This window comes from Grampus griseus (assembly GCF_964374135.1).
Source record: "Grampus griseus genome assembly, chromosome: 18".
Taxonomy (NCBI): domain Eukaryota; kingdom Metazoa; phylum Chordata; class Mammalia; order Artiodactyla; family Delphinidae; genus Grampus; species Grampus griseus.
The window spans coordinates 69,117,726-69,142,295 of record NC_139012.1 but is presented as its reverse complement, the minus strand read 5'-3'; the positions used below and the strand labels follow the sequence as shown (position 1 = coordinate 69,142,295).

Genomic DNA, 24,570 nt, shown 5'->3' with positions numbered 1-24,570 from the left:
CTGTGAATGAACTGTGTATTTGTGTTTTCTAAAAAGCAAAACCAGTACTTTCTTTGTGATAATTTACTATCTCTAAAAGTTTTTGATAATTTTGTTTTTTTAAATAATATTGCAATTATATTTTTAAATAATATTAATCACTTGTCATTTAGATCGGTTGATCAGCACATGGTACTAATGAAGTTAAACTCATGAGTGTTGTTCCCATGTAAACCAGTAAGTTTTCCTCATTTTTTTCTGGGTGCCAGTCTCATCCTGGAAAAATGATGAAATTAACATTAATTGGGTACCTAGTCTAAGCTGGTCACTGTTGGGTACTTAAAAGGAATAGCTTCTTTAATCATCTAATGTCCCTGTGAGATAGGTGGTGTTACACTGAGAAGTTACTTGCAAAACCATGAATTTAGTAAGTGGCAGAGTCAGGATTTGTTCCCAAATTGGCCCAACTCCAAGGATTTGTATCATGCTCAATTGTGGGTCAGTAAAATCCACTTTTTACTTAGCATTTAAAAATAAAACAGCGTTATAAAGCAGAAACTAACACACCATTGTAAAGCAATTATACTCCAATAAAGATGTAAAAAATAACTAAATAAAATAAAACAGTGATTATTTAGCCTCGTGTTAGTGAATTGTTCCTTTTCTTCTTGGTTAATTGTCATCCTTAATCAGTATCTCCTTGGACTCTATCACTTCCTTTAATTACCTTTTATTTTATATTCTGATTAGGAATTTGATAAATTTCCATGTTATGGGAAGAAGAGAAATTGTATAAGGAAGGGACTGCTTAGGATATTATGGAGTGGAACTAGAGGTACAAAGTTGAATGTCATTAGGTTTGCTCCTGATTCTGTACCTAAGGGATAGGTTATTTTCATGGAAGAATTGGCAGGAATTCTTTGATCAAACAGGCCAAAGGACTATGAAGTTGAAAACTCTAAAAATGTAAATATTATTTTAAATCTCATTTTAAATATGCACATCTCACAAAACTATATTAAATACTTGTTTAATGGATATATAATAGTTTCAAATATTACAGTGCGTCCTGTATAGGTGCTGCTCATGGATTGGACATTAAGACAAATGTGGGTCCTATCTTCAGGGAGCTTATAGTCTAATGTTTATATATAACTCCTGATACCAACAGTTATTATAGTTCCCCCCCACTTATTTTTTCCTCTGATTATAAAAATAAATGATTCTCATTTTAGAAAATTTATAGAATCAGAAAATATGTAAAGATAAAAAGAAAAGATTTTATAAGCCCACAACTCAGAGATACACTTTCAGAAACATTTTAATTTAGTTCCTTTTTTCTCTATGTAAATTTATTACCACAGATGGAACATATGTCTCATGAGAAAAAAAGTTTACTTATTTGCTGTATCTTATTTTTAATTTTCAGAGTCTTTTCTCTTTTTGTCTGAGGATTGTATATATTATTTTTTCTTCTGTGAATCACATTATGAATTTATTTACCAAATCTATAATTTTTCTGTTTTCTAACCCATGAAATTCTGCTTTAACATAATTTTTTTCCTCATAATTTACTCAGACTTGCTTTTTAAAAAATTTTCCCAACCTCTTGAGTTAAATGTTTGATTCATTCATTTTTTTGTTTTTGTTGCTTCCTAATGAAAGCCTTTTAAAGGAGGAATTTCTTCTCATTAGGATATAAACAGTCCTTTGGGAAGTCACATTCCTGTCCTGGTTTGTACTGCCAAAAACCTTTTTATCTCATGCAGCTTCTGTGAATTGTAGGAATCAAAGGTTGATGTTTTATTGTTCTAGTCACATATTTTTTTATTTCTCTCAAACAGAAGTTTTGAATCAGTGAATCATCTCTTTAGCTTTTACCTCATCAGGCAGTCTTTGCAATTTATTCAGTGCCTTACCTGCAGTCTTTTGAAAATGATTTTACCCCCTTTGAGTCTTTAGATTCTAAATTCTGTCCTTGCTATATGATAGACACCACAGCTGTTGCATATATCACAGTTGTCTTCTCAATAGAGGTTGTAATACACTGTATCCTAGAACCAGAAGATTTTAGAGATTGTATGATTTTGGCCTAGGTGGAAACTGAGGCTCAGAGGAGAAATACCCTGAGGTACCTAGAATACTAAATGAATGTACTTCTGCCCATAGGTTTTAGCAGAGCTTTGATTTAAAAGCAGGGATCTAGGACTTCCCTGGTGGCCAGTGGTTAAGAATCCGCCTGCCAATGCAGGGGACACGGGTTTGATCCCTGGTCCAGGAATATCCCACATGCCTCGGAGCAACTAAGCCCGTGTGTCACAACTACTGAGCCCGCGCTCTAGAGCCCGAGAGCCACAGCTGCTGAAGCCCACGTGCCTAGAGCCCGTGCTCCGCAACAAGAGAAGCCACTGCAACGAGAAGCCCACGCACCACAAGGAAGAGTGGCCCCCGCTCGCCACAACTAGAGAAAGCCCACGCTCAGCAATGAAGACCCAGTGCAGCCAAAAAAAAAAAAAAAAAGTAGGGATCTAGCTCTCTTCCATTTTACCAGTTCGGGCCTGATCATTATTTCTGTGTGAAGGATTTCAAATAATAAATTCAGATAACTCAGGTAATTCAGATATTCAAATATTAAATAAATAAGAATTCATTCAGTAAAAAGGTTGTAGAGAAACTGTTTATTATGATATAAGTGCTGTTGTAGAAAGATGAATTTGGCGGTGGTATTTAGTGGTAACTTGAGGTAGGAAGATACTGTGAGGAGGCAACAAAGCAATGTTGAAACTGCTTGGTGTGGGAGCTAGGAAAAATGAAGAAGGTCTGAGTCTGAGATATGAGTAAGGAAGAAATACTAGGGCTTGACATGAAAAAAGCAGAAGAGTCACAGGTAATGTGAAGGCATCAAGTGTTTATGACTGAGCCAAGAGAGTAATTTTATTTTAAGCAGATAGTTTTTAGTTTTTTTTAGTTTTTTTTTTTGTTTATAAATTCATGATGTGTTGCGGAATGGATGATAGTCTTTTTCCAAGAAGTTGAAGTTTTGAGGGGTGTGTTTCATGTTATATATATATATGCATTCTGTTGTAGCTGAAAGTCAACTCTTAGGTTTAGTTAAAACTTTGTTTTTCTTGCATTGTTTTAATTTTCCGTACATTATATAGATTCTGTGCCATTTCCATTGGAAGGAAATTGTAAAGGTGCTTTCCAGTTTTGGCAATTATGAATAAAGCTGCTGTAAACATCTGTGTGCAGATTTTTGTGGACAAAATCTGTGTGGACATACGTTTTTCGCTCCTTTGAGTATTATATACTAAGGAGCACAGTTGCTGGATTGTATGGTAAAAATGTTTAATTTTGTAAGAAACCACCAAACTGTCTTCCAAAGTGGCTGTACCATTTTCATTCCCACCAGCAAACAATGAGAGTTTCTGTTGCTCCATATCCTCAGCAGCACTTGATGTTATCAGTGTTCTAGATTTTGGCCATTCTAATAGGTGTGTAGTGGTATCTCATTCTTGCTTTAATTTGCATTTCTCCAGTGACGTGGGATGTGGAGCATCTTCTTATATCCTTCTTTGCCATGTGTATATCTTCTTCAGTAAGGTGTCTGTTAAGATCTTTAGTATTTGTTTCCTTTTCATGTTCAGTGTTTTCTCTAGAGTATACAATATGCATTAACTTACTCTCTACCTTCAAATAATATACTACTTCAAGTATAGGTTAAGAATCTTTTAGAAGTATACTTATATTTCTCCTTTCTTGTCCTCTGTGATCTTGCTGTCATTGGTTTTACTTTCATATGTGTTATAAATCCCTTAATGCATTGTTATTTTTGCTTTAGATAGTTATCTTTTAAAGAATTTTCAAAATGAGATAAAACAGTCTTTTGAATTTAACAACAGTCTTGATTTTGGCACTCTTCAATTTTTTTATGTCATTTCAAATTTCCAGCTGGTATCATTTTCCTTCTGCTGGAAGAACTTACTTTAACACTCCGTATGGTAAAAGTCTGCGGGCAGCAGATTCTCTCAGCTTTCATTTGTCTGCAGAAGTCTCTACTTTGTTTTTATTTATGAAATAGAGTTTTCATTGTTAGGCTAGGAGTTAGAATTTAAAAGCATATAGTGGTTTGGCAATTAACACATTTAGTTTTCCTTCAAATGTCAGTTGGCTCCTAGTAGCCAGGTGGATTTGTCATATATGTTTGGTATAGTCATATAAAGCAATTATAAAGCTGGTTATACTTGCTTTTGATAAAGTGCAAGTTGTTTAAAATACATTTTAAAGAAGGCACTTATTGTATGATAGTTATTCCCTTTGTTTCCTCCTCCCTTCCGTAGAGTTTTTATGGATGGTATTTACAGCAGCGTTTGTTATACTCTTGGGTATAGTTATTCCTATACCACAGAAAGATTGTCAATATAAATTACTTGTAGAGAAGACTTGTGTAAAAGAAATAGGAAAAAACCCAGTAATTTTCTATTTTTCTTGCCTTGGTTTGTTGGCTCGGTTTAGGATCATTAGCTTATTATGTTCATGTCCAAATTATAAAGTTTTCCTGTTATTTACTGAACACTTATCTAAAAGTCATTTATTACATATGCTAATGTTTAACATCAGATTTTGAAGGTTAGATGACTGGTGGCAGTACATATTTATGTCTTGTGGGTGATCCCTCTGGTAATGATATACTTCTTAATTCTTTATGATATTGACAAGACAAATTCTGATGCTGACACTAGCTTAGGGACCTTGGGCAGGTTACTTAACTTATGCTAACCTCAATTTCCTTGTTTGAGATACTCATCTCCCAGAGTTATGAGATATTAAATGAGGCTATATGCATAAATTATGCAACATATAATTAATGTTCACAAAATGGTGGTTCTTAATTATCATGTTTTCACTTTTTTGTTTCTTTGTAAAATTACACACAGTTATAGCTTTATATTGAAGATCTATTCTTTAGGAATTAATAATTCAAGAGCTTTATAATTAGATTATATCTGCTTCTATAAGTAATTTGATTGGCTAACAGTAGAAGACATCTGTGAACTAATAGAAAGCAAAACATAAGCTGAAAGACAGAATAGAGGAAGGAGATAAGACAAAAGCAGTTGTCAAATTTTGAACACAAAATTAATTTTTTCTTTTGATGGGCCATTCTTTCTTGTTTCTTTGTGTGTCTCATAATTTTTTGTTGAAATTTGGACATTCTGAATATTGTAATGTGGAAACTCTGGAAATTCTGTTCTTTTCCCTACTCTTGAGTTTGTAGTTGCTATTGTGTGCTATTGCTGTTTGCTTAGTAGCTTTTCTAAATTATATTCTGTATTCTGTATAAGATCTGTAATCTCTGCCACTTTTGGCCATTGAAGGCTTTGTTTTGTTAGTTTGATGGGCAGCGGATATTTTGACAGAGTTACCTTAAATGCCTGGAGCCAAGGAAGGGAAAAAAAGGAAAAGAAAATGCTCTTCCCCATCTTTTGCTCTGTGCTGGAGACTTCTTCAGTGTTTGGTCAGGCTGTTTACATCACTGCTTTAGCTTTTACTTCCTACTTGTATAGAGCCTAAAGGTCAGCTACAAATGAAAGCTTAGGGACTTTGTAGACCTTTTCTGAATGTGCGACCTGCCCTGGGTATGCATGTGGATTTCTGGATTACCCAGTATACATGAAAGCTTTTGAAAGACCTTATACCCACATTTATCTCCTTTCCCCACGTCTTCCTTCCCAGGCTTCCAGGTCTGTCTACAGCTTGCCCCAAGTGTTGGCTTGCCTCAGGTGCTGCAGCTAATACATGTTCCTTTAAAGGCTTTCAGCAAAAGTGTTCTAGCTCTAGGAACCTTCTGAGTTGAGTGAAGCAAAGAAAATTCTTTGTGTCTATCATTGAGGGAGCTGCCAGTCAGGTTCAGACCTACAACTACAGTTCTTTGAGAATAAGGTCCCTAGTGCTTCCTTTGGAACTAGCAACCCTCACCACCATTGCAGGCTGGCGTTCTCATGACTGTTGCCAATCTGAGGGATTGAAGGTGGGACGTACCCCACAAAACAGTAGCTTCTTCCTCACCAAGTCTTTCCTTGGTTGTTGTACATTTTTGACTTGATTGCAGAAATCTTCAGAAGTTTATTCTGCCAGTTTTTGCTAGATCGTTAGTTTTTTAGGGAGGACATAGCTGCCCACTCTGGTGTTTTTTTGGTGACATCACTCCCATTCTTTTTCAAAGGAAGATATTGTAATTGATTTCACTTGAAAATAGTTAGAAACTGGAAGTATACTTAAGCCTGATTTTAACAACTAAAAATTGTGTGTAGTTTACTTAGTCCCTTACTTAGACAATAACATGTCTCCCGAATTTTACCTGTGAAACCTTACATATTTTTTAAGTGGTAATAGAAGAAAAAAATAACGCAACCAAGGGGTATAAACAAGAATGAGGAAACATTTTCTTTGGCTTTGTGGTCATCTCTGGAACTTTAGAAAAATTATATGGCATTAAGAGCAATTCATTGCTAAAAGAGAAAAGTAGAGTATGGTAGAAAGTCTTTGGCTTACAACCTGATGATGGACCATGAATTTGTGAAGCTCTCCTGCCAGCCTACTTACCTCCCTTCTGTCCTCTCATCCTGCCATCTTCCCATTCCATGTTAAATATTGAATAATTTGCATGGGTTTGTCAGTGTGCTAGTGATGTAGATATGGTTGATAGTTAGAAATGGTCCTTACCCTTACAAAGCTTACTGTAAACTGGGGGTGGAAAGAAATCTGTAAACATCTAGGATATCCTGAAATGATTGCTGTGATGTGGATGGGTTGTAATGCGAGTTCAGAGAAAGACAGTGTTTGTAGTTACTAGGAAGACTTTCTGGATTAAGTGGTATCTAAACTGATATTTGGAGGTTTAATGGAAGTTAAAATTAGGGGTTGGGAGAGAACCCTATTTCATGCATAGGGAGTAACATTATAAAGAGTTTTAGATGAAGTGAGAGATGGCATTGTGGAAATGTTTTTTATGACAGTAGCTAGGGAATGGAAAGTAGAGGAAGCTGAATGTGGGGTGTTGAACTGGGGCTTTATAAGCAATGTTATCTAGTTTAGAGTTTATCCACAGATTTGCAAAGATTTGCAAAGAAATCCAACTGGTTAATAATTATCCAGTTTGATTTAGTCTAATGTACACTGAATTATTCCATATGATCCTAACTAATAATCTAAGATTTCAAAATAAAGATATTTAAAACTCTGTACTTAAAAAATAAAAGATACTTAAATTGCTAGTAACTATAAACCTTAGTACTTTCAGAAGATAATACATTTCCAGGACAGCATTTGATATTCTAAATTTTTATACAGTAATTTTTATACTTTTATGTAAATAAAACTTAATTCATTAAAAAGGCTCACCTATATTTATTTTATTCACTTATGACAGATTCTTGAGTAGGAAGGGCCATTGTGGACCGCTTTTCTTGAATGCCAATACCTTTTAGAATTTTAAGGAGAAGGCCTGGAGGAAAAGAAAACCCTTAACTGTGCAAATAGAGTGTCATATTGACACATTCGGATTTACAGGAAGTCTCAATTCATTTATAAATCTCATTTGTACTATGGTAACAGTGATTTTAGGTTTTTTTTTTTTTTTTTGGTTTAGCTTTCTAGCCTGTCATGTCAATTTTTTTGCTTTTTAAAATGTTTTCCTGTGAGTTTCCTTTTTTAGTGTTTATTGCTAATTTTCCTGTAATTGAGCCTTCAAAGTCTTAGACATTCTTACTGAAATAATTTATTTAAATAACTTTAAATAAACTGGTTGTTTTCCTTTATTGTGATTTACTACCTCTTGATGTTTCATTTCTTACCCACGGAAATCATTTTGTCTTCCCTCATTTTACCCATACACTGTTCTCAAAGCACTAATTTCTTAATAGAGCTACTATGACACGTCTCATCTCTATTTTTTAAGTTTACACTCTTGACTTCATAGCAAGTCGTTTCGGTACATTTTCTAGTCTAGATTAGAATCCTGGATCTGCTGCTTACTCATGTGTGACTTTGGTTATGTTGCCTAACCTCATTTATCTTCAGTTTCCCTCTCTGAAGACAACTATGCCTTTTCCTCATAGAGTTGTTAGGGAATTGTTTAAATAATAAAGACTGACTGTTTCTAGTTTTTCTTGTATGCTTTAGTTGATAAATATTGAACTGTTCATTACAAGTGAGGAATAAATATTTCCCTAATCTTGGAATGATATTTCTGCAAGCAGTTAGCCTCCTTAATACTAATGTATTAAAAATTATAATAGGAGTTAGAAAGACCATCCAAAAACATAGGTCCACTCTGTTCTAACGTTTATAATAAATGTTTTTACAGCTTCTGGCAGTGAAATCAGGGAGCCATAACTGTGCTCTTTTGTAATTAAATGATGTATAGAAAGGGGCATTGTTTTTTTAACTGTGAAAGATAGAGCCTTAGGCTTCACAAAATAGCTTGATTGTTAGAATTACACATTATAATTGTTAATTCCTTTAAAAGCAGACTATTTTTTGTTACCACTGAGCCCATTTCTGTTATTTACTCATTTGATAATGGTTCTTGGGTAGACCAGATTCTACTTAAGCACTTACAACTCATTAAGGAGATTAGTCTAAAAAATTCTTCAGTGTTCTTCCATTTAAGTGTATACTGATTCTTACAGAGATTTATTCTGAGTCTTATAGACTTAAACTTTGGTATCTACTTCTTTTAGTTCAGGCAGTAAGTTGTCATTGTTTTTCAAATCTATTTATTTCTCTGTGGTTCACTTCTGGAGAACCTCTTCTAAGTTACTAATCATGGGTTTACAAGTTTCATGGTAGTGACCCAAGTCAATTGGATATATGAATATGAAAAAGTAAGCAGTTCTTGGTGAGACCATGGCACGGTGAAAATGATGCTTGAGTTGGTTTTGCTAAAGCTACAAGTAATATCTAAGAGTACACGATCTACAATAATTTAGCTTTTCCTGGAAACATAAGGTTTACACTGGCTGTTTCATGGTGCTTTATAAGTATGTGATCAGATGACTACAATTTTTAGCTCAAAGTTGGGGTAAGAGAACTGGTAATAGCTAACGTTAACTCCTTAACTGAATGCTAACTATATGCCTGACTTTGTTACTAAGTGCTTATAACCCATGCTTATAACCCAGTTACTTTATTTATTTAATCTTTACAACAACCCTTTTAGGTAGGAACTTTTATTCCCATATTGTAGATGAAGTGACAGGCTTAGAGAAGTAGCGTCATTAAAGTGAGTGGTGCAGCTAAAATCAGAATCCCAGGAAGTCTGAATTAGAGCCAATCTCCTAACCATTCCCATAGCTATTTTTGTTAATAAACCAGAAATAGTAGGAGGAGTTGAAGTCGTTTCACACATAGAAGTAAACCCAACCTTTAACCAGAGAGAATATCTAGGTCAGTAAAAGGTTGGAAGTTAGCATAAGGGCTAGTTTCTTATAAAGTTGAATTTTGAAACTGTTACAGAGAAAATATATATACAGAGTATAATATTTTACAATTTGAGAATATTTTGTTTTTAACTTCTTGAATTCTAGAACTTTTAAAATATTCACTTCTTTGTCATTAGTTGCTGTGAGAATTAAGTTATTTACTATATGTAAAGCACTTAGAATAATACTAAATGATATGTGAGGTTAGGTGGTGGTATTATTATTACCATTATTTTCAAATTTATATTATACAGTGTGCTCATCCATCCATATTAATGAACACGTTTCATTGATGGAAAATTAATTTGACTTCTTGAATCTAATCTCTAGCCCCTGTCTGAACCTAATTTATGTCTTCTTTTATACTTTATGTAATTTATAAGCCAAATGCAACCTTTTTTGGAATAAAGTAGAACATACGTAAATACATATATAGATCTTTATTTCTAGAATTTAGCACTGTTAGTGCATGGACTTTTTCTTGTCCACAGATATACTTCTAGTTCTTAGAACAGTAAGTTCTAGTCTTTAATAAATAAAATATTTGTTGAATGAATAAATGAATGAATGACTTCACATTTGTCACACATTTTATATATGGCTATTATTTTCTGCCTAAATTTTCCATTCTCTAGATCAAAAAGATAACCAGTTTGTTAATGTTCTTCCTTAAGAATGGTACTTATTACTGAATAAACTAATTAATGTGAGATTTGATCCATAGAGAATAGGAGTATCATTGTATCTTTCATTACATGTGTATTTGTCTATTGCTGTAGTAAAGTAGCATTTGGGAGGAGGAGGACTTTTGACTCACTTGGCATAATGCCACAAGTCAAATATGCTGCCATTAAATCAGCTTTCTTTCCCAGTTCACATGTTTTTTTAAAAAAAATACTACTAGATATTAGGTATTTCTCGTGTAAACATTTTTAACATTAATTCTGTTATTTCAACATTTACTGTAAGTTTGCTAATCTAGTTTCATGTTTCTTCATGTTTTATACATGGAGATTAGACCCACCTATTTTTTTTCATTTACATCTATTTTATTTGTCAGTCTAGTAATATAAAAGAAAATGAATTTTCATGTCTTAAAATTTATCCTTAGTGATCTCTGCATCTTCTAGTAATTTTCACTTTTCAAAGCCAAAATCTTTTTAAGGGAATTTTCCCAGAATCCCACCTCTTAGTCATTTGCTCTATTTTACTCTATTTTTCTAGATTTGAAATCACCTTTTCAAATTGAAAAAAAAAAATTAGACTTCTCTTTGCTAGTTTTAATTTTTACAGCACCTTTCACTTATCTGTAGTGAAATTTTCATCAAAATTAATTTCAGGCTAGAAGACTTGAAATTTTTTAAAGTAGCTAATACTTTCTTGCTAGCTTTGCTGTTATATGTGTAACCTCTCACATTATCATTGGTGATTTTTTTTTCTGTTTATTTTTAGCTGGTTGGTGGAGAGTTTGACTTGGAGATGAACTTTATTATCCAGGATGCTGAGAGTATAACATGCATGACAGAGCTTTTGGAACACTGTGATGTCACATGTCAAGCAGAAATATGGAGCATGTTTACAGCCATCCTACGAAAAAGTGTTCGGAATTTACAGACTAGTACAGAAGTTGGGCTAATTGAGCAAGTATTGCTGAAAATGAGTGCTGTAGATGACATGATAGCAGGTATGGGATTATCTGACAGGAAAGTATAATTTAAATGTTTATAAAGATTCATATACTTCTCTTTATATTCTATAGGTTATATAGTTTTGTTGAAGCTACCTTGTTTTAAAATAGATAAGTAGAAATGTATGGGAAATTTGCCTTTTATGTTAAGGGGAAACCTGAAGAATGAAAGATGACTTCTGTATTCGACAAAAATAATTACTATTTTGGTTTTCCAGGTTTTAGAAAATCTCAGTAATGTGGAATAAGTGCTATGAAATCTATCAGAAAAATAAACAGTACATTTCTATGTAGAACTTAATTAATAAACCTTTATATAATTAAAATATCACAATACATATTATATTTCTATAAAATTAGCACTTTATTAAAAGTTCTGTGAACTCCATGTTCTCCAATCTGACATATATGGTACTATGACAGGAGGTTCTAAAAGCCTTCGGACAAGCAGGCTGTAGTTTTTGGAAGTGTCGATTTTACTTTGATATTTTTTTGGAGGAACTTTTGTGTTAAAATAAATGCAGATATATTGTTAATTAGAACATACTATTTGCATGAAATTTCAAGATAAAAATAATAATTTGGTGTTATGTGTTATTTCAAATAATAATTTTCATATCTGTAATTCTTCACTGTCAATCCTTTACCCACCTGCAAGTCCATTCTCCTCTGTAGTTAGATGCACTTCAGTAGAAGTGTTTTGAAAGATGGTCCCAGAGCAACAGTTATTCCCAGAAAATAAGGAATTTGAAATGTTGATTCTCTTAAGCCATGAATCTTCCGTATAACTTTCTTCTGACATGAAAAGGTTTCCTAATTCTAAAAGTGCTAGTATAATTCCTCACAATATATGATCAATATCTGATCCTTAAAAATAGTTCAACACCAGAAAATCCTCTATAATATTTTGATCTATGCATAATTAATTTTAATATCAGTAGAACAAAACATTAAACAAGAAAAAATAGAATGAAGAATAAAGATCAGTGCTTTTTAAATTTAAGCAATATTTTGAAATTTTTGTTTTTCTTATAGAGTATATTAAAATCATTTCTAATTGCTTTTGAGGTGGCATCTATCTCTTTAGAATGATGTAGTATTCTCTATATTGGTTACTAATGGTTAACTTCATGAAAAATTAGAATCAAAATTAAAACATCTTTTTGATGAAAATATGGTACCATCTGCAAATTTTAGCATTAACAAGAATTTATATGTATAAACTTACATGTACACATGTTGTATAGAACATCATGTGATCTTTGAATCCTCATATCTGGATTTAAGCCCTTAAAATTCTTTTTCTTTTCTTTTTTTCTTTTTTTTTTTTGTAAATAAAGTGCACTTTATAGAATGCACTTTAGAAAATGAGCCACAATTACGAACATACTAGCTTACTGTACATAATTCATGAGCACTGAGAAGTAAGCTGATAGTAAGCATGATAGTACCACAGAGCTTTTTACATTTTCTGTTATACAAAGCTTCTTAATTCCCTTATCCTTTATTCTCATTAATGATAATGTGGATAACACAAAATTTTCACTTTTTGTTATTTAAGTGATGAATAAGTGCTAGAAAAATACTTCTACCTTACTTTTCCGTAGAGAAATTAAAATTTAGATGACATACTAATGAAGCACCAGTAACCACCAAAGCACTACTAAGTTTTCACTCTGAGTGTTTTGTAGCATGCTAAGTTCAAAGAAGTTCTTTTCATTTAATAATATGAAGATATCATATTAGAAGGTGGTTAAACATCTATACTAAATTGATAAGAGAATTTCATAGTCTTAGTATTTTTTCTCCTTTAAAAATCTGGTATAGAAAAGACCTTTTTTAATAGACCTTTTAAAATTTTATAATAAAATTAAAAACTGAGGTGCTTGGCTATCTTATCTGTATAATAAATAAGAAATCTTAATAATTATGTAATTAAATACAAATGTAATAGGTCACTTTTTGTGACATACATAGGAGATGAGATAAAGTTTTGGAAATAGAATTCTTTTAAAATAGTATTTGTAGGCATACCTTTAAGAAATCTTCTATGAAGGTTCTGTCATTGCAGCTAATTGCTTAAAAATGCTTTATATTAACTTAGGATTTTAAAGTGCTTGGTTTTTATCTAGAATTTTTTTCTTAGAAACAGATATTCTGACTAATATGTAGTAACTATGAACATTTTTATTACTTGAATGATGAATGGTCTTTCATTAAAAGATATCTCTTTAAAATGGCATATCCACAGTCACAGGTTTATTGTAGAGATTGCTTACTTATAATGGTGTTAAGTAAGAATAAGTCAGTTCTTTTTTGATGAAAATAACCATATTAAATTTCTAATTTGAAATACATAATAAATATTTTTTAAGTCTCAAAGTTCAACTAACTAATCTATGATATTGGATAATGTATAGTACATGTCAATAATTATTTCAACTTATCCTAACCTCACCTATTTTATTAATTGATGATAAATTGTTTATAATGTATATGTGTATTTATTGTAATAACTTGCGTAGTATCTTTAATTCTTAGGACGTGCTTTAGAAATTGAGAAAATGAAGTATAAGTATTTAGATGTTTAATTTCTTGCAAAAAATGATTGATAGAGGTACTATTACAATGTCTAGAGATGAGAAAGTAATCAGAGACAAGAGATTAAATGTATAATTTTTTCTTATTATCTGGTGAGCTGGTGTGTCTCTTATATGAACATAAACACATTATCATAATGGATATCACTAGTCAGATGTTCAAATGGTACTTCTATTTAGAGACTAGTAAGTAAGAGTGAGGGCTCTGGAGCCATACTGCCTAGGTTTGAATTTTGACTACCACTTAGTAGAGTGCGTTCTTGGGCAGTGTGATTAAGTTATCTATGCTTCACTTTCCTCATTTTTAGAAGGGGATAATAATAATACTTACCTCATAGGCTTGTTAGGAGGATTTGTGAAGTTAATGCATGTAAACCACTTGGAATAATGCCAGGCAAGGAGTGAACGCCCCAAATTGTTAATGGGCCAAGGACTATTTCAAGAATGTACTTTATTAAGAGTAGATAATTCTAAAAGAAAATGTGGTTAACCATCACTTTTTCATTTGAAAATAACAAATTTACAATGTTAAATCATTGTACCGTTGCATTTTTTTGCCTACTTTTCCCAGCATATAGCAGATTCGTGTGTGTGTGTGCCCGTATGTGTGTGCATTCTGAGAATTTATAAAATCCATTTTATATAATTTTTCAAAGAGAACTTAATTGAAATGGTAATTCTGATGGGAAGAAAATCCTAAAATTCAAATATAATTTTTTGCTTATCTGATGAGTTAAAAATTTTTAATTAGAACGGCTATTCATGAGGACATTTAGCTATAATACATATCCATATATATGTAGAAATGACAAGCTAACTTTTGCTCTTTCAAAAAGTATATTTACCTTGACAGATGGCAGCTCATGACTAGAGTTCAGAATAACTTTATTTTCCTTTGAAGATCTTCTAGTTGATATGTTGGGGGTTCTTGCCAGCTACAGCATCACTGTCAAGGAGTTGAAGCTTTTGTTCAGCATGCTTCGAGGAGAAAGTGGAATCTGGGTAAGCCGTGGTCAGAGGGAAAAGTATTCAATATCAGTGCATTAATACTTAATGTTCAACAGTTCGTCTCTAGAGAGCTATAAACTTGAATTTGTAATGGAAATTGTTCCTCTTAAAGAGTTTATTAAATGATTTAAAATTAATTTTCTTTCAAGTTAGAAAACATTCTGGTGGTTAAGGTGATATATTAGGTATTTTTGTTAAATTTGTACAGTGACATTTCTTTTTCTTATTTCCTTAGCCAAGACATGCAGTAAAATTATTATCAGTTCTTAATCAGATGCCACAAAGACATGGTCCTGATACTTTTTTCAATTTCCCCGGTTGTAGTGCTGCGGTAAGTTTTAAATACATATGTTTGTTTTTATTTCTTTTAAGTCAGCTCTGTGAAGGTATAATTTACATACAGTAAAATCCCCCAATTTAAAAAGTACAGTTTGTTGAGTTTTGAATAGTCCTGTAACCACCACGACAGTCATGATTTAGAACAATTCTGTCACCCACCAAAATTCCCTTGTGTCTCTTTGAAGTCTGTTCCCTCTCCCTAGGCTGTTCCTTGCAACCTTTGATTTATTTTGTGTTTGTATAATTCTATCTTTTCTAGAGATTCATATAAATAAAATCATATAGTATGTAGTCTTCTCCGCCAGGCTTCTTTTACTTACCATAATGCTTTTGAGCTTATCCATGTTGTAGTTTATCAGTAATTCTATTCCTTTTTATTCTGAGTAGTAGTACATTTTATGGATATACCGCAGTTTATCCATTCACTAATTGATGGACTTTTGGGTTTTCAGTTTTTGGTTATTGTAAATAAAACTGCTAGGTCTTGAATAAAGGTCTTCTGCAGGTATGTATTTTTATCTCTTGAGTAAATACGAAAGAGTGAGGTTGCTAGTTTTTATGTTAAGTATGTATTTCATTTCATGATAAACATGCAAATTGCTTTTTCTGTAGTGGAAAATTTTGCATCCCCATCAGCAGTGTATGAAAATCCCAGTTGATCTGCATCCTGGACATTGTGTCTTTTTAATTTGAAGCATGTAAATGGTTATGTAATGGCACCTCATTGTAGTTTTAATTTTGTGTTGCCCTTATGACTGATGTTGAACATTTTTCATGTGTTTATTAGCCATTCTTAAACCTTTTGTGATGTTTGTGTTCAAATCTTCTGTTCACTTAAAAAAATGTGATTATTTGTCTTGTTATCTTAAGAGTTCATTATATATTTGGGGTGTAAGTTAATTTGGAAATGTGTTTGTCAAACATTTCTCCCAGTCTGATGCTCATCTTCTTATTTTCTTAACAATATTTCTTGAAGTACAAAAGATTTTAATTTTGATGGAGTTCAATTAAAATTTTCTTTCTTTTATGACACATGATTTTGTAATCTAAGAAATCGGTGTAAACCAAGGTCACAGGATTTTATTCTCTTATGCGTTCTACTGAAAGTTGTGTTTTTTTACCTCTTATGTTTAGGTCTGTGATCCTTTTGTATAAATTTTAAAAATATGATGTGAGGGAAGGTTGGAGGTTAAGTTTTGTTTGTTTAACATATGACTATCAAATTGTTTCAAAGCCATTTGTTGAAGAGACAGTTCTTTTCACATTGGATTGTGTTGGCACCTTTCTTGAAAACTATCTGGCCGTGTTTGTGTGGATCTAGTTCTGAGTACTCCAATTCATGGGACACAATATATCCTTTTATTTCATTTTCTTTGATGTTTCAGTGTTTTGCAGTTTTCAGCATGCCAGTCTTAAACATCTTTTGTTAAATTAATTCACAAATATTCCATATTGCTTTATGCTAGTATATAAAAATGCAAATTTTTTGGTATATTGACCTTATATCCTGAGACCTTGCTAAACTCACTTACTTATCCTAGCAGTTTTTTTAGTAGATGCCTTTTTATTTCATTTTGTACCTTATTGCACTGGGTAGGACCTTCAATTAGTAATCGTAACAGTCTTGACTTATTCTCAGTCTTGGGGAGAGCATTAAGTATTTCACCATTAAGTATACTATTAGCGTTAGGTTTTAAGATATATCCTTTATCAGACTGAGAAAATTCTTTTCTATTCCTATTTACTGGGTTTTTTTTTCATCATCAGTAAGTTAATATCGGTGTTGAATTTTATCAAATGCTTTTTCTGATTTTATTGAAATGATCATATAGTTTTTCTTCTTAATCTTTATTAATGTGATGAATTACAGTGACTGATATTTCAGTATTAAATCACCTTTGCATTCCTGGGATAAAAACTACTTGATCGCAGTGTAATAACCTTTTCATACAACACTGGATTTGATTTGCTAACTTTTTGCTAAGAAACTTTGCAATTATTTCTATGAGTGATTTGACGATCTATTTTTCTTTTCCTGTGATAGCTTTCTCCAGTTTTGATGTTAGGGTAATTCCTCATAAAATGAGTTGGGAAGTATTTGTTTCTCTCTATTGAAGAGTTTGTGTAGAATTGATAATACTTATTCTTGAATGTATGCTAGAATTCACTATTGAAGCCATCTGGATCTGGAGTTTTGTTTGTGGGAAGGTTTTAAACTACAAACTTGGGCTTCCCTGGTGACTCAGTGGTTGGGAGTCTGCCTGCCGATTCAGGGGACACGGATTTGTGCCCCAGTCCGGAAAGATCCCACATGCCTTGGAGCGGCTGGGCCCATGAGCCATGGCCACTGAGCCTGCGTGTCCGGAGCCTGTGCTCCGCAATGGGAGAGGCCACAAAAAAAATAAAATAAATAATAATAATAATAATAAACTACAAACTTAATTTCTGTAGTAGATATAGGGAAATTTTCTATTTGTTTTGAGTAAGCATTGGTAGTGTGTGTCTTTCAAGTAATTGTCCAGTTAATCTAAGTTGTTGAATATATTGGCATAAAGTTGTTAATCATATCCTCTATTATGCTTTTAATGTCTATGGGATATGTAGTGATGCCTCCTCTTTCATTCTTGTTACTATATTTTTTCCAGTCAGTCTAGCTGGAAGTTTATCCATTTTGTTGTTCCTTTCAACTAGCTTTCTCAGTAAGCTTGATTTCATCATTTTAATATACATGGTAGCATTGTAGAGCTTATGTGTAATTTTTGGCTAGAAGAACCGGTTTTGATTTCTGAATCCTCTAGTTCATTACTGTAGAGGACTAGTCCTTAGTGCTTCTTAGCTTACTTTCATGTAAAATATTAGCATTTTATAATGGAATAGGGTTATTGTGAGCCTGTAATGAAATAATATACTATTTAAGCACTATATAAGTTGTAAAACATGATGTAAATATTTATTGCTCTTTGGTTATTACAGGTACTTAAATGTCCTTTCAATCTCTCATTTCATCAACCATTATCCTAATTTTATATTTTTTCCTGACTATTTTGTTACTAATCTTTTAAGTTAGTTTCTACCAATTGTGAAACAAAAATAGGAAAGTTAAAAAAAAACAAAACACTTTCAAGGTGGAAGCAAATCATTTTACATATCAGTTTGTTAGTGTAGAGCATATATAATATGTATGTATATTGTGGTACTTAGCAGAGAAAACACTGTCACTGTCCCTAAGAAGATGAGGGTTCTTTTATATGTAACAGTTCTAGTTATACACATATGTATTTCTAATACATTTTACAGAGCTGTTGTTGACCTGACATCTGATAGATTTCAGTCTAAGGTATGGGGAAGAAGAGCAAAGTGTTTTGACTGAAACATAAGCAAGTTGCTGTTTTATATATAGAATTAACAAAGTTTAATTAAAACGGAATTAATAACTCTGTTTTAATAAATTGCCTGAATTGCCTCAGTAAGATGGCAGTTAATCCTGTTTTTAGCCATTCGGTCACCAATTACCTATTGGTATGCAATGCATTTTACACACACATACACACACACACAGAGATAATTTTATTTATATGTTAGTAGTAGTGTATGTTTGAATTGTTTTTGCTCAGGGGATATTGGTGGACTTACACTATCTCTTCCGCCTTTCCTGGTTTTTCCTGCATCACTTGTTTCCATAAAGGGTAGTTTGGATCAAGAGTATATTCTTTGTAGAGGAGGAAGCAGGGAAGGAACTAGAACTTTTATGACTATTATTTCATTTGAGTCGTACAAGCTATATAAGATAAATGATATTATTGTTGTTACATCAGTTGAGAAAACTAAGTAAGCCTCTACGGTATAACATTGTTCAGAGTCTTAAAGTAGAGTCACAACCTGAACCAAAATTTGCCTGCGTTTCATTTAACAACGGATTGGCTAATTTTCAGACATGTTACTTCTGCTTTTGAACTGCTGAAAAATTCAGATAGGAGCTGATTTTAAAACCCTTACCATTACAGTGTGTTTGATAATCTACTTCTGGATGAGCATGAACCAGTGGCATCTTAGTAACAAGAGGGTACATACTGTTTGGACCACTGCTCATAGCAGTGACTTTGCGTGATTAAAATCATGATACAACTTACTTTCCCTCCAAAATAACCATATATGCTAGGTCTTCTGAATTGTATTTTATATTGTGGAGATGCCTTACTATGAGCCTGCTGCCTCCATATGAGCAATTTGGTAATACTTACAGAGAGTTAGTTGAATTCTGCAGTGATTAGTGTAAAGGTGAATGACAAATGTAAGATGGCATTTTACCATTGTGCTCTGTGACCTTTATGGATATACTATCTAGATTTACTTTTCATGATTATGGTTATTTCTTGAATTTGCTTACTTTAAGAAATAGTACACTTATCTATTCACTGAAATAGTTAACTGAAAGCATCCTATATGAACACCAAAATCATTGTTTTTGCAAATTGCAAGAGATAAGAATATAAATTTTGGAGTCAGCTAGTCCAGGAGACAGTAAGGGATATAGATTTCAGAGTTCTGTGGACTCATTGGACACAATGAGGGATACCCAATTGTGGATATCAAAATATTGTAGAAGGAAATACAGAGGAAATGTGAAGGCAGCTTAAACCCAGAATCAAAGAGATAGTCCAAAGGTCATGCCTTATTGCCATGGGATTAGAAGGAAATATAAAGAGTCTAGAAAATGGGTGATCAGGCACAAACGGTTGGGGAGTAAATGGGCCTGGATTCCACATAAGGCAGTACTCTACAGAGTTAGCTTTTGTGCCTTAAGGGAGAGTGTATGCATCAGTTAAAGAGTTGAAAAAGGCTAGGAATACAATGTGCACTGTAAGAAGGAGCTGGTTGGTAGGTAAGTAGGAGCAGGAAGTTGAGGCATACCCTCTAGAAATGGGAGAGTTCAGGTCCCTAAAACATTTTTTCTAGCTATTACATATTGAAGACTATACTTCAGTAAAAAAAAAAAAAATAATAATAAATTTAAAATACATACGTAATAAAAAAAATTATTTTAAGAGAATGTCCTTGAGTAGAGGTAACTATCTTGTTGAAGAGATTGGCCATAATAAAGATCCTTATCTATGAAATTTTTAGAAGTCCACAATGAAACTGAGAAAAATGCAGTCTTAGAGCCTCTCAGGTGTTTCATACCAGTTGTAGCAAGACCAAAGACTATTATTATTTCATTATCACTCAAGCTTATTAGCTTTTTCTTTTGTGAGATTTTTTTCTTTTTTCTGTTGTATTTTGGTTCACTAGTGTTTGCAACTGAATGTGATTTAGGACTCTCTCAGTCCTACTATGGTGGAAGTGTAGTTCTGGAAAACTTGAAGAACAGCTTGTCTCAAATTCTTTCCTGTATCTCTTAGTTTAATGCAGCGTATAAGTTCCAATGTAGGGCTCAATAGACCAGATGATAAGACTGATGATATAGAAAGTGCTAGGGCCACTGGTTGGAAGTAAGAGATCTCTTGGGCATGTGGAGTAATGGGGGAAAAGAGAAGGAATGGGCCACACTCTGCGTGCTTATTAACGCCGCTATGATAGTGCTGTCATGGACTGCCGTGTCTGGTATGAAAGGGCACTTGGGTATGCTGGTTGTGGCCAGAGGTTGGAAACCATGAATCTGACCCTGTTCCAATTGTGTTCCACAGGCATTATGAGCAAATTAATATATTAAGCTATTATTATAATTCTGTAGAATCACTTTACTTTTCAATGTCCTCAATAAATATTTCTCCTGTTTACCTTGGTACTCTGAAGCATCTATAGTAAGTGAAGTCTAGTTTAGTGAAACTTATGGATGTATTAACCAGCGGTAAACTTGGCAAGAATTGCATTTTGCTAGCAAACAAAAAAACAAAGTAAAATATTTCCCTTTTTAAAAAGTCGAAAAAAGGCTGTATTGACAATTAAAATGCCTGGACTAATTGCTTAAATATTAAAATCTGAAAGGACATTATATAGGAAAATTTTTATTCATTGTTAGGGTTTGAGTCTTCATTTGAAATCGTATGTGTGTTTATGTGTTTCTTTGTGTGTGTTTTCGTTTTGTTTTTATTTATGCAGCAGGCGCTTTGCCACTTTGAGATTTTTCATTGATCACATATTGATTATTTTCTATGTCTTAAGTCTCAATGCTGGAAGTATAAACTATATTTCTTACTCTTTGGGAACTCATTGGTAGACACAAAAGCAGCTTGTTAGAATAAGCTATTGTAGATTTAGGTACTAAGTGCTATGGAAAAACAGTGAAAAGAGAAACTAGACTGGGGTGAAGTCCAGGAAAGCTTCACAGGAGAAGGAGATATTAGCCTGGTATTGAGGGTAATTGGGATCTTGTTGGAGGAAGTGTTTTGCACAGAAGTAGCATCATGTACAAAAAGAGGGGCTATAACAGAACAGGTGGAACAGCTGCTGTGTTTAGATATACTTTGGAAAGTGGGGTAAGGTCCAAGAAGAGAATAAGATTGAAAGGGTTTGTTGGAGCCACAGTGTGTGTGAACAGCCTTGTATAACCTGAAGAAATTTAAACTTTATTTTATATGCAGAGGATTTTTATATGGAAGCTATATGTTATATTTGAGTAAGGTCATTATCAGCAATATGAAGGATCTGTTTGGAGGAACAGATCAGTTATAAAGTCATAAACGGGGGCTTCCCTCATGGCGCGGTGGTTAAGAATCTGCCCGCCAATGCAGGGGACACGGGTTCGAGCCCTGGTCCGGGAAGATCCCACATGCCGCGGAACAGCTAAGCCCGTGTGCCACAACTACTGAGCCTGCGCTCTAGAGCCCTTGCACCACAACTACTGAAGCCCTCACACCTAGAGCCCGTGCTCTGCAACAAGAGAAACCACTGCAATGAGAAGCCCACGCACCACAACCAAGAGTAGCCCCCACTCGCCGCAACTAGAGAAAGCCTGCGCTCAGCAATGAAGACCCAACACAGCCAAAAATAAAATAAATAAATTTTAAAAAAATCATAAAGGGTACTTATCTTTTATGTGAAGGAATTTAGATATCTCATAGAAAGATAAGTAAATCCACTCAGATGTTTTTTGACTTCAAGTCAAGTAATATACCACTTTCTCATTTTTTCCTTAGAATGTCTAGATTTTTTTAATTACTATTACCTACTGAATACTATATTATTCCTTTCCTACTTGTGAGTGGATTTGAATCGTTTTTGGTCATAAATTTCAATGGTTCAGTTTCTGAATGATAAATCTCTTGCTTTAGTATTAATATTATTTCTTAATACTTATATTTCTTCAGTATTTATTCCATTAACTTCTCTATTGCTTTTGGATTTGAAAATTCAGCTTTCTTTAATCAAGTGAAATATTACTGAAAACCTAACATAAACTATAGAAAACTGAAAATTCTGGAGCATATGTATAAGGGACTGTATATTGGTGAACTTGGAGGTGGACTTCTTGGAATACAGTCTGAACCATACTACGTAACTTAGATATGAAACTTGATTCATTGAATATTTGAAAATAATGCTTCTAGAGTCAACAAACAATATTAATAGATTATCTTAATATGATAATAGTTTCTATTTTTATATTTGTCCATGATTCTTTGATATTTATACCTTCATTGTTTTTTAATCTGTGGAAGCCATACTTGACCTTAGTTACTATTACATTTTCTTTAACTGATACTTTTGTATCTTTTTCCATTACCTTGTAGGCAATTGCATTGCCTCCTATTGCAAAGTGGCCTTATCAGAATGGCTTCACCCTAAACACTTGGTTTCGTATGGATCCATTAAATAACATTAATGTTGATAAGGATAAACCTTATCTTTATTGGTAAGTAATATATTTAATTTTAGTACTTTTGTCTTAAGCATTTCAATCTTGTAAATATGGAACAGTGTCAAGTGTCAAGGCAACGTATTAAATAGAATAAGTAAATAAATAAATATATGTTAAAACTACAAAGATACAGTTATGTCAGTTTATTTTATTCATTTTTTGCTGTTGATTCTAGGCAACCTGCCTCACTATTTTTTCCCTCAATTACATTTTAAGAGTCAAGGGTTACAGACCTCCTATCTCCAGTCTGCATAGTTCAATTGTGTGTTCTTAGTAAAAAAAAAAAAAACCAAAACAACAAACTCCTACCAGATTTCATTCACTTCGCTTTTTGACTTAACATGGTTCTGTGAGCATAATTAAGGTATGCTTTAAAAATATTGATTTTGGTAACCATTTGAGAAGTTATAATTAGATAAGATTAATTATTTGGTAGATAACTAACAGAATGGGTTCATCAACCCAACAATGGGTTGACCTGTAAGGACTCAGAACGTGATAATTTTAGTTTACCAATAATGCCAAGTAATAAGAACATCAAAGTTTCGTTTGTTATCTTACTATATGTACTAGGCATTATAAGTGCTTACATGTATTGCCTCATTTCATACTTGCAGTGCTCTGAAATAAGATTGCCTGAGTTTAAGTTCTGCCTTTACCATTTACTGTTTATCCTGTGCTTTGGTGTCTTCAACTGTAAAATGAGGATAATAATGGTACATATCACATAGGATTTAATGGTAGCATAATATTTAAAGTGCTTTTTGTACAATGACTGTTCAGAAATGTAAGTGTAGAAAAATGTGAGCTATTAATAACTTGTAAATTCTATTACAAAAGATTATATATGGATAGTAATGAGAGTTTTAACAAGCATCTGAACTTCCAAACATAAATGGGGATGAACTTCAGAAAGGTCATTTTGGGGGCTTCTTTGGTGGCGCAGTGGTTAAGAATCCTCCTGCCAATGCAGGGGACACGGGCTCCATCTCTGGTCCAGGAAGATCCCATATGCCGCAGAGCAACTAAGCCTGTGTGCCGCAACTACTGAGCCTGTGCTCTAGAGCCCACGAGCCACAACTACTGAAGCCCAGGTGCCTAGAGCCCGTGCTCCGCAATAAGAGAAGCCACTGCAATGAGAAGCCTGCGCACCACAACGAAGAGTAGCCCCTGCTCGCTGCAACTAGAGAAAGCCCGCACGCAGCAATGAAGACCCAACACAGCCCCCAAAAAAGTCATCTCTAAATGCTCACTGTGCCATACAAGATACGATACCATTTACATAAGATCATATGTTGTGTACATTTAAAAAAAAAAAAGAAAGGTCATTTTGGGAGATCATATTTTTATTTCAATAATACTGTCATTTGTCAAAACATTTACAGATTTTGTTCTTCTTTTTTTTTTTTAATATATATTGTGATTGAATTCACAGCTGGAGGAGTGCTCCTCTAGAAGAAAATAACTATATTTCATACTCACATCTTGTTTCTTTTTTTGAGTGAAAATGTATTCCTTTGCTTGATTACCTACGTTATTTATCAAAATTGGCCATGACTTTTTTTTTTTGGCAAAGTTGTAAGCTATTTTCAAAGATATAGTAGAATTAAAGAG

General features: G+C 33.2%; 1 protein-coding gene across 3 annotated transcripts in view; it reads left to right on the top strand.

Annotated features, from left to right (window-relative positions):
* NBEA (neurobeachin) overlaps positions 1-24,570 on the top strand; it is a gene marked incomplete at its 5' end in the record, with an annotated part of 629,414 nt that overhangs the window by 41,608 nt on the left and 563,236 nt on the right. For all 3 annotated transcript variants that reach the window (XM_082675501.1, XM_082675500.1, XM_082675503.1), the window contains 4 exons: positions 10,917-11,148; positions 14,653-14,753; positions 14,995-15,090; positions 22,829-22,950. In XM_082675501.1, the coding sequence (XP_082531627.1) occupies positions 10,917-11,148; positions 14,653-14,753; positions 14,995-15,090; positions 22,829-22,950 (551 nt within the window). The remainder of the gene's footprint in view (positions 1-10,916; positions 11,149-14,652; positions 14,754-14,994; positions 15,091-22,828; positions 22,951-24,570) is intronic.